The sequence below is a fragment of the Oreochromis aureus genome, linkage group 23, assembly GCF_013358895.1.
Source record: "Oreochromis aureus strain Israel breed Guangdong linkage group 23, ZZ_aureus, whole genome shotgun sequence".
Classification (NCBI taxonomy): Eukaryota; Metazoa; Chordata; class Actinopteri; order Cichliformes; family Cichlidae; genus Oreochromis; species Oreochromis aureus.
The window spans coordinates 14629125-14641008 of record NC_052963.1 but is presented as its reverse complement, the minus strand read 5'-3'; the positions used below and the strand labels follow the sequence as shown (position 1 = coordinate 14641008).

The window sequence follows — 11884 nt, the reverse complement described above, 5'->3', positions numbered from 1 at the left end:
AGTGCCCCTCTGCAATAATCACTCATGTCTAGATATTCCTATTAAAAGGGAGTTTTTCCTCCCCACTGTCGCATAGCAACAATGGCAAACACAAGCTATTCAATAAAACGATCTAATTTAAACGAATAATCCAGCTGAAGCGTCAGACAGCCATCATTTGACAGTGAAACACTGCCATCTGCTGGACGCGAATTACACAGACGCTGCTTTGACAGGAGTTTCAACTAGTCTGCAATAACTCAAGCATCAAACTACAAAACTGTTAGAGCAGACATGGTGCTCTAATGGCTGCTTCATTAACGCAGGTCAGAAAGGATAATAGAAAATCAATAAATTATGAAATACAAAACTTACTGGTTCACTGCACACACAAAACTTCTCTTATTAGCACAACACTGCCCAGGGCTCAGGGCTCAGAGTGTATTCCTTATAGCTCATTAAACCTTAGCATGTTATTTTAATGTGTTACAGGTGAAACAGCAAAGCAGTGAAGTTAACTGTAATTTAAAACATTGAGCTACAAAAATGCCTTTTTTTTTACAGTTTTGCAATTTTACACAAGTTTTATCATCAGTGTCACAATGACTGCTGCTAAAATTGAGTATGAGCTTTTTGCTGGTCTGATTAAAAGGTTAAATGTAAAAGTGCAATTTTAACATGTGATGTGAGGTCATCAATTACAGTGCAAGTGTCCTGCTTTAGGATCATATATTAATACTTCCAAAACAGTAAAGTTGTTGTAGAGAATCTATATTCATTATCGTTGCTAATCATGGAAAGACAAAGACATCAGACTCTGCTGAAAAATTTTACACCCTCCTACTCTCTGCGCACAGTGGTCTGAGGGATCTTCCAGGACTGGTGATTTTATTTTGTTCTTTTTGGTCTTACTGGTTAGTAGGTGGTGATTTTGTACCTGTTGATCTCACATTTGGAACATAAATTGCTCTGGAGCAGATTAGGTTCAAAAGATAACTTGACCCTTGAAGTTAGCCGGAAAAGACAGCATTCTGCTTCATAGTAAAGGCCTCAGAGAGTTGTTGCTAACCAAAGTCTATCTTGTACAGCCACGCAGCATCTTATGACATTTTGTAACTGTAACGGAGGGAGGGAAGGAGTTTCTTTGCACAGATATTAAAAAGAGAGAAACCCTCCTAAAACGGACAGAGCAGTGGGGCAGCCAAGGGAATGCACAACAAATTTAAAGACTGTAAAGAGAAAATATAATTTATTACATTTAAACCGTTAAAAAAATGTAAAATAGATTAAAACAGCCCTGGCCAGGGGGGAACACACCATAAACATCAATAAAACACAAGATTAAAAGTCCAGTGGCGATCGCCACGGTATAAAAGTCACTAAAAATTTAAAAATCCAGTGAAGCGGTGCAGGAGGGAAACCCGGCGGCGTCCTCGTCTTCCTCTTCGCGTTCTGCGCCCCGGTGCGCTAAAGGAAGTAAGGCAGCGGCAGTCACTACTCTTTTCGGCAGCTATCATTCATTAAAGGGGACAAGTCAAAAGACTTACCCCGAGTGGGCAGAGCTCTTAACTCTGCCCGCTGCTTCTTTGTAATCGCCAATCGGCACCGGCCCGCCTCGCCGCCTCTAGTTTCCGCAGACGCGAAATCTGGCCTCCAGTTGCTGAAGCAGTCGGACACCTCGCCCTGCGTCCTTGCGTATCGGCGCTGTATCCTCCTGGCTCGCTTCACGCCAAGCTCTCCCAGCCTCGCACCACGCCAAGCTCTCCCAGCCTCGCACTGACGCCAACTCCGGCGCCGCCGCCGCTTGCGGCTGTCAGCTGCCACTTCTAGATCGCCATCACTGCTGCTTCTCTCTCAGGCCTTTTGTTTGTCGGCTGGTAGGCCCTCTTATTGGCCTCCGGGACTTCGCAGGTGTATATGGTTCATAATCAGGGAGGGGCGGAGTCTTTCCGGACAAGTTACCAATAAATACAATAAAACATGCAACAAAACTCATAAAAATAAAACACTGTACAATATTAAAGTAAAACACAGCAAAACATGCACTAAAAACTCACAGTAACTTGTCCATTTCCACCCCGTGACATAACCTGAGCAGTGAAATGATTGCTGTTTTAGCACACATACACAGTGTGGTGATCAGTATCAGGACAATAAAGTTATGGTGCAAAAAGCTGCATCTGGTCAGAAGGAAAAGCACGCACACTTGGAAGACTTGACCATTTGCACAAAATGAATGGCTGACACTGGACAGATGAAAGGATGTGGACGGTCACACCCTCGTGCATTAAAGAGGGCTTTCAGTTCATTGAAAACACAAAACACAAGAGACACAATAATCACAGCTGATCAGCTTGCTTCACTAACTCATCTACACAAGTCGTGTTGTAGAGGGTACAGCAGCCGTGGCAGTTTATCTTCTTAATGTTGCCCTGACACTCCATCGTACATCACAAAGCTGTGAGTGAATGAAAACCAAAGAGGCATCATCACTAACATAATAACTGCAGAAGTTATCCCACTGCATTACATTTATCATGATATCGTAATAAATGTTCATCATATGTGGCTTTGACCCATGATTGTTGTCATTAATATCGGTACGTGACACTGGACACCTGTCATTCATATGTCATGATTTTGTGATCAGTGTAGCAGCTTGAAAATAACTGCTTGGTTAACAGCAGGTGTACAGGCAGGTGCTCTGATCAAATAACATGTTTGGCTAAAGAAACAGAAAATAAAGTTATGTAAATAGGAACACCCACATCTCTACTTCTTTTATTTTCCATTTCACACTTACAAAAAAGTTCTCCTGCGTAGGTGTGGAGACAAATATATGTCCATGTGAATTTAATGCTTCAGACAGGCCCCAGAGCAGGTCTGAACAATCAGTCGACTTAAAGTCAAAATTGCAATTTGAAACCATGCAGTTAGCCTCCATGTTTTGCAAAGTGTCTAATCCAGGTTTGAAATAGAGTGTTATATAAAATGATGTTAAAACATTAAATTAAACTGACAAATATCATGTTTATATTCATATCTTAGTCTTCTGATGAGCTCTATCTTATAAATCTATTAGACTCAGACGAGGTCGGCACAGGGACAGGCCTCGGGGGTCCAGGCCCACCCGGTAAAGTCCTTCTTCCCCAACATCTTCTGATGTACTTCATTCATACAATTTGGTAATGAAGTACTTAAACTACCACATCACTGATAAGTTATTGCAGTGTGAGCTCAGTTCAATTAATCGGGTCACAGTAGTTTAGCACTTTTACAGCAATCATGTAACCAGCAGGACTGAGGAGGACACTGGGTGGATGGGGTTTGCAGGTCAGACTTTGAAACTAAAAAGAAGTCATTCATCAGCGTGTACAACTATGTTTAAAGGATGAGCTTAAAATTGCAAAGCGAGTGCATATGTGTTGATGTTGTGCGTTCACACTCAACAGAATCTGAACCTTTTATTGTCATTATGCCAAAAGCAGTGAAAATATATGCTGTCCCATTCAGTGCAAATATAGAATCTGTGTTTACTGACAGGACAAAGCACTGAACATGATTTCATCTGTTAAACTGCAGCTATACAACTGGACAAATTCCAACACAATTCCTTGTTATTTCTTTTTCTCAAGTAAAACCAGTAAAAGCTTCTACTTCAAAAATATGGACTTAACACTGAGATCCTGATATTTTAGACCAGTTGAATTTAGAGTATCTTTTTTAGTTCATTCAGTTTGCTGGTTCTAACTATGACTGTCTTCATCAGTTTTAATGTCACTGTGACTCATATGTCTGCATGGCTGTTTTGTTCTGACTGCACTGTGACAATTAAGTTAAGATCCGGTGATCAGCACAGCAGCCTGGGAGTGACTGCGTCGTTAAAGGCAAGGTTTACAAGACCTGATCAAATGTCACACTGGAAATATTTGGCAAGTGAAACAGCAAAAACAAATGAAAAAAATGTAAATATGTTAATTGGACCACCTACATTGTTTCGAGAGCAGGAGTGAACTAAAGAGTGCTACCCATCACTTCAGTTTCAGCATATATTTTCTATTTAACACTCGAAAGAATCTGTTGCACAAGTATTAATTAAAAATATATTCACAAATGAAATGTACATGCCTGAGATGAAAACATCACTGATACAAGTTCTCAGGTAAAGTCTCTATATACCACCGTTACATCTAAATATGCACACTGAGCTGGGACTTAACGAGTCACAGATCTGAGCCTCTACACCTTCACTATACGTTTGTGTATGTCAGGCCTGTCCTGTATCTTCCACCACCTGATCCAACTCACCACCAAATCCTGATCAGCTGATCATCTCTGCTCCTCTTATCACCTGAGTATCCAAGTGTGTCCATAGATCTGACAATACAATTGTAAAATTGATCATTGACCTGTGTCCTAATGTGTTCTGTGCACTTGTGAACACACTTTCTTATGGAGTACGTTTATTAAGGACACACTTTCATTAGCACAGAGGTTCAATAACACAACAACTAACCTCCAATAAACTTTTTAATAAATTGTCATTGGAGGCTGATGTGTTCTCTCTTGGCTTGTCTTCTTCTTGTGTGCCACACAGAACATAAACACATGGTGTCTTAACTCACTGATACTGGGATATCAATGAGCACAGAGTCCAGCCAACAACGGCACGAAGTCAAACCTCCTCCAAGGAAACTGGAGAGTCCAACAGTGGCATTGAGGCTAGCCCATCAATCTCAATATGGTGTAACTTCCTGCTCTAATTCAGGCTCCTTCCCCACAAGAAAGATGATATTTTATGTACTCGAAGTCAGACCTGGAATCTGAGGGTCAGACTTCCTGGGCCCCCGACCCCTGACCTCTGCAAAAGATGCCTGTTTTCATGTCTTGTATTGTATTTTATAATATCTCTTTTGGTCTTCTCCTGCCTAAATTGTAAACCTTGTCATCATGACATATTGCACTTTTGTTCGATCAGCTTCATTAAATATACTTTTTAAAAAAATATATATTCTTTTATCCTTTGTTTTGTTTTGTTTTACATCCATTTAAATCCTCATATGAAACGATTACTACCAACTGGTAGTAAAACACAAGCAGAGAAGTGTTAAAGTTTCCTAGAAGTGGTGGGCTAGTGATGTAGGTGTGGATGCAAAGGATTATTTGAGGTGGTGCTGATCAAAAGTATAAAAATCAAAGTGTCCAGATCCAAACACACTTTGTTCCTCTGTGACAGAAGTGAACTATAACTCACAGCACTCACAGAACTGCACTAGAAGAGATCTCGGCTCATCTCCGTCTGCATTCCTCTTTTGGTAAGAACTTATCATGTATAATTTAAAATGATTTTCCTTTTAAAGCTGGGCAGCAGGCTTATGTTCAACATCTCCAAAAACTGTGATAACTCTGCTGCTACACTAAACACTGGATTCGGTGAGCATACTAAACTTACGTAAGCTGTATGCTTGCACGGTGAGAGACGTGTTTTTGCTGATTTGTTTTCAAATACAATTAAGATCTAATTTAAACTGACTGTCAGATGTTGCCTATCCAGTTATATAATGAACCCACTATAAACATCCACCACAGACCCTTCACGACATCTTCATCACCTGCTGTTCCAGACAACCAACTCATACCTGAACCACTGCAGGTTAATCAACCGACTGCTCATTAGTAAAGGAAAAATAAGGTGAGTGTCTTAATTTGGAAAAGCTTGAAATAAAAAAATCCTATAAATTACACATAAACAGATACAAATTGGAGGAAAATCAACTGTGTCTTGAGTTCTGTTTTATTATTTTGCAGTGTGTCATTGTTACTACAGAGCATAATGACAGGAAAGAATAACTGTGAGTGCAGAAGGGCATTTACATTAAATAGGATTTAAACTTTGTTCTTAATGAACCAGATCTATTATGACCTGGACTTTTATCTATAAAATGGTCTTGTGAAACCCAGAGAAAAACTCTCTCAATATATCTGTAGATATAAATATATATTTATCCAAATCACATCAAGTAAAAAAGGCAAAATGACAAAATAAAAAAAAAATTACAAAAAGTACAAATTAAAAAACAAAATTTTAAGGCAAAAACAAATATCTTGATGTCTTAATACGATAAATATAAAATATAAAGTAATAAAACAAGGTTAAATATCTAAACCAAGGGCGTAGATTTGGTTTTGGCGTTGGTGGGGACGGATGATTCAACCACTGAACTCTGCCCTGTTTCTTTTTTTTTTTTTCCTTTTTGTCTTTGCTTCTTGATAAAAAAAGGAGAAATATACTTGCCTACATATGCTATTCTACATGCTTTTAAACCATTTAAAATTACAATTCATAGTTTTATATGTGAATTATATAATGTTAAATTACTATTAAACAAATGACTAAGTATTTTAGACTTTCGTTTACTTCAGCCATATTCCATATAACTCAGGTATCATACAAAAATAAAAATAGTTTCAAATACAGTCATGACAATAAAAGAATATGACTTTAACAACATTAGTTCAGTTATAGTACACCAACATCTGTTATACTTTGGCACTAAGACGACTAAGGGAACACTGAATGACCTGCTGGTTTTTGTCCATAAAACTACTCATCTAAGATTAGCACAAAATTATTCAACATTTTAGGCACTATTGCCCCGATCAACTCAGTGAGCTGGGATTTTTTATTCTAAACATGAACTACTGTTACAGCAACAGACATGGACTACTGGTGCCCCACACAACAACTCAATGTCCACTATGTGAAGGAGCCAAACACATGCCTTCTCCTCTCGTTAACTGAGATAAACTGCTGGTTTTCCATCTCTGCTGTCCAGTCTCTCCTGGTGGACATGGCATACAGCAGCATTGTTTAATCTCATTTGAATCATTGTTGACCTTAGCCATCTTTTTAGTCTTCTGAGAGCACTGAAGCGTCTTTCAGCCTCAGTACATGCCTTTTATCCTCAGATTAAAATTATTATTATGTGCTTGATATGCCTCACCTATGGCCCTGGCTCTTCCCCTCTGACTGCACCAGGACATATTGCCTCTTGATAAAATAACACATTGATTCGTGCCATATAAAAAGTGAGACATGTCAATTCAGATTCTTTGTCAAATATACACTAATGAATCAATTTATATCAGCAGCCTAACAATTGTCATGATAATAAATACTAGTTAATCTATAGCACCAAATCATCAGTCAGTCACCTGTGACCTCGCCTCTTCACCTCTGAGCTACAACATGGCAGAGCTGCCTCTGTCACCTGATAAATAACAGTGAGACATTCCAAATACATGCAGTCACACATGTGCTTCAAATACAGTAATGAACCAACAAGTCATCATCCAATTTCACCTGTGATCTTGTATCACCATTGCTCTCTGAGCTTTGTGTTGGTTCTTCTGTCACCTGACAAATAGGACATACATGACAATAAGAATAAAATGGGTAGCTGCTTCAGTGTTTCTGTCAATTTGTGCAGATCTTGACTCATCAGTAATGTTTGTAGGGTGAGTGCATTTTTAAAACAATTTGTGCAAACTGCGCTACAAGGTGGAATATTTGCAAAATCATGACTACCTCATGATATTTTGTCTCAAAAATTAACCCTATGAATATGTCAGTGCCATTAGGATGAAATTATTGTGTCACCAACATTTTAACATTAGACATTCTAACAGCCTCTGTAAACTAATATCCTGGCTTGCTCGAGGCTGCCGTTTTCTCTGACAGTTTCAATCAAAATTAGAAATGTTGCTCTGAGACTGGGAGAACTAATAGTGCTGCCTGTTGTGCAGTTAGTTTCCAAAACACGTTATTCATGGTTACATACAATTTTAGACTGATGTGGGCCAAAGCCTAGCATAGCCTGTAACGTTATTATGACGGACGCATTGTTTGAGTGAACTTGACTTTAAGTGACTTACAGGTTTCTTTGAAAAATACTTTCTTATAACCAGGTTCTTCCTTTTTGCTGCCATCCTCCTCTCCTCCTTGCAGGTCCTCGCAGCGCAGGCTTGCCACTGCTAAAACTAAACAGAGCTCCCTGAAAGGCACAGCCAATCACATTGGCCATATTTGTCACATGACTAGGACTTCAGTAGAGAACGTAATTTAACTCTTTCTGCACCGCTGGGTGAATGAGTCGTTGACAGATCGTTTTTTTCTTTCTATCGGGTTTGTTTTTCTTTACTCGAAGAGATCAAATTATTGGTGGGGACAATTCAATAATCGCTGGATATTGGTGGGGACATGTCCCTTCCGTCCATTCCAAATCTACGCCCTTGATCTAAACATTTAAAGACAACTACTAAGCTTATATATTAATTATAAAAATCTGAAAAGTTTGTAAACTGAGTTTAAAATGGCTCACTAAATATAGCAAAAATAACCAAACCATAAAATCAAATATATGATGACATTTAGTGGGCTGGTATAGTTTATTGGAATAATTTTAAAAGTTGACTTCTTTAAGCTCTCAGCCAAGAGAGACAACGATAAAACAGACCTTCAGCTTTTCAAGGCTTCTTTTTCCAGTTCAAAATGACATCATCACGCCTGAGTCTGCTTCCAGGAGCTGTCTTGTTTAGGATATTTATAAAGCTTGATCGTTTTCAATCTTCCTAACAGTCGAAAAACAAACAGAGAACAAATTTCTCTATAAGATTAGAAATAAATAAATAAAAAAGAAAACTATAAATAAAACTACTTCTTTCATTTAAAGAAAAAGGTCTATCAGTTCTTTTGCAGCTCACAAAGACGACTTACTGAGCTTCAGGATGTATCTACCTAATTCTTAATGTGAAAAAATTGTCCATGTTTTTCCTTCTTCAGGAGACAATGAAGACACTGTTTGTCTGCCTGATGCTTGTGCTGCTCTTTGCTACCGGATTTTCCAAAGTGAACCATTTTCAACTAAGCGAGAAACGACCTGAAGAAACCCCGTATGAAAAGTTTAGAAGACAGCATGTAGATGCTAAGATGACTGCAGAGCAGTGTAACACAGAAATATCAGATAGGAATATCTACAAAATTGACAACAGTTGTAAGGAAACCAACACATTCATCCTCAGCATTCCAGCAAAGGTCAAATCCATTTGTAGAGGTGATGGGAGGTACGATGAAAATAGCGGCATGACGTACAGTACCGCAACGTTTCGCATAATTAAATGTAAGCTAAAGCATCAGGGAGCCAGGAACCCCAACTGCCAGTATGAAGGCAGGCTTCTCACTAACAGGATCATTGTCATGAAATGTGAAGGGAAGTTACCTGTGCACTTTGATCGGGACTTTCTGCCCTCTGAGAGCAACGATAACGACCAACCATGAGGAAAGAGTGGCGTGGCGGGGGGGCGTGGTCTGCGATGCTACTGCAGGTGCACCTGCACGTCATTTGCAATCACGCCTCGCCAACTTAAAAGGCTTTGCGCTGTCTGAGTTGTTGCTGTTGTAGATGTGTCGGCTGGCAGCTGGGATGCGGCAGCCGTTCATGTGTGTATTCAATCAGCAACCATGTGCCTCAATAAAGCATACTGAAAAGCTTGAAAATGTCTCCGGGTGTTTTGTTTTTTTCTGAATGCACTTTGAGGGAGAACTAATGTGAAATGTAGCTTTATGACCACATGTCTGTCTGCATGAAGTACGGAGGGCTATATGGGTAGGGCTTCATTTGTTCCATTTTAACAGCAAATATACATTTTTGAAATAACAAAAAAACTACATGTGTCATAGATTCTACCTGAAAGTAACTGGAAATATGTTTTTCATATACTTTGGTCTTATCTCCAGGTGCATACATTTTTCTGAACATGTGATCAACCTTTATTTCCACACATATTGCAAAAACAATTAATGATCCTGGGACAGCACGAGAACATCTGCAGGGACATTTTTCCTCAAACTGCTACATTAAACAGGGTTGCTTATAATAATAATAATAAAACATGCTTAAGTAAAACATTTAAATTACACAATTTTATAGATATAGAATTTAAGTTGAATTCCATCCAGACTGAAAATTTTAATTTGCATTTGTGAAAAAAGAAGTGTGATAATGTTATCATTAAAAATATTAAAATGTAGAATAACCATCAATCTTGCACAAAATCCCCCCCAAAAACCTGTTTCTCTGAACTGGACCTGATCAGTGTTTGTGGTCTCATGAGCTCTCCTGTGATTTTTAGTTTGCATACTTGGATTATTCAAATTAATATATTAATATAAATCTATACAGATTTGTCCACACTGGATATGACAGTAAGAGTTAGTAAAGCTATGTCTGAAGGAGGCTGAATTTGAAGGCCAGTGCAGGACTCAACAAGAGCAAATAGGAACACTCCAACAACAGCTCCTAGAAGCTCAAAACCATCTCAAGGAACAGGAAGATAAACACAGGCAGGACCAGGAGACACTGAACATGGAAATCAGTGAGCTTAAATCCCAGCTCTGCTCCAACAAGGAGCTTCATGACATGAAAGTAGAGACTCTTTATCAAGAGCTGAAAGAAGTCAAAGCGTCCTACATTAAAATCACACAGTAGCAAAATGACCAAAAGTCCAACACTGCAAATGGAAAATCTGAGCTTCTGGTGGAAAAAGACACCAAAGAACAGGACAAGGAAGAAGAGGAGGACTCCCTGCCACAGACTGCAGTTACTCTACGTGACTCTTTCCAACAAACAGAAGACAGACAGAAAATGATAACTACCAATCCAGCTGAACTTCAAACTGAAGCTAAGACTGTGCCAGAGAACAAACCAAAGAAGAAGAGGAACTGGCTGCGTCGGCTTTTCAGTTGTACCAGTCCACAGACAGACTGATTTAGACAATTGTGAAAAAATAAATAAATGCAAAAAAAATTTGGAAAACATAGACGTGTCATTATTTTATATAGATTTCAAATAACATACCATTTGATGTCAACATGTTTTTGTTGCATTTGCAGTGCTCGTGCTGTTATATTCTTATGATTCTCTTCATTTTATCAGTATATCCTTCAGCCTTGCTTCACATATTTACTGCTGCTTGATCAGCTTTAGTCATGCTAGCATCAGCACAGGTAGAAACAGATACACATCAGAGAATCGGCCGTGCATCAGCCTATCTAAATACAAATGGAAACTAAAAATGAAAACATAGATAACTTAGCTGAACTTCATAGATCTGAAAGTTGACCAATGCATACATAGTGCTAAAAATCAGGTATCGTGAATACACATTATTTTATATTATGCTGAAGTCAATTGTTATCCTTTTTTAAAACTGTATCATATAATAAAGTCTGTTTTGAAGTTTACTATGGTAAAAAAATCTTTTTAGGCTTTGCAGATATACTGTAACTTCATAGGTATGAACCAGCAAAGCATTTTCATCATAAATATAAAACTTCATTAGGTAGATCTGTTCAAATACTCATTAATGCAAATATCTGATCAGCCAATCACATGGCAGCAACTCAATACAGGTGTAAAAGGTGAGGTCTAAAAAAAAACCTTTAAGAAAATATGAATCCATCTTAATCAGTCTTTAATTATGAAGCAATCACCTCACTCCCTCTGACAAACAGACCTGAGGCCAAATTTATAAACCATTTTTAACTTTTTCCAAGGTGAATGGCAGCAGGGGCCCTTCCCTTTCCAGATCACGGTTCATATCTGATTTTCAGCTCTAAAGTTTATTTTTCTCTTCATAACAGCTATGCAAAGGATGATTTCTGAGGATGATGACTCATTTAAAATGCTTGGATGCAGAGTCAGGCATGGAGAGGCTGCTGTTTGTGACAGGTGGGTGCTGTCATACATGGGTGTAGCTGCCAGCTGTCCTCTAGGCTTCACCTCTGCTAAACTTATGTCTCTGAACTTGACCTCGTCTCATAAACTCTCCTGTGATATTTATTTTG

General features: G+C 38.6%; 1 protein-coding gene across 1 annotated transcript; it reads left to right on the top strand.

Moving 5' to 3' along the window:
• The first annotated feature begins 8968 nt into the window (after nt 1–8968).
• On the top strand, nt 8969–9316 carry LOC116323087 (ribonuclease-like 3). The gene has a single exon (XM_031743351.1). It carries the CDS (start codon nt 8969–8971, stop codon nt 9314–9316), a length of 348 nt encoding a protein of 115 aa, XP_031599211.1.
• The last annotated feature ends 2568 nt before the right edge of the window (nt 9317–11884 follow it).

Excerpts from the sequence above, each read along its gene's own strand:
- LOC116323087 (XM_031743351.1), top strand. The coding sequence starts at position 8,969 with ATGACTGCAGAGCAGTGTAACACAGAAATATCAGATAGGAATATCTAC.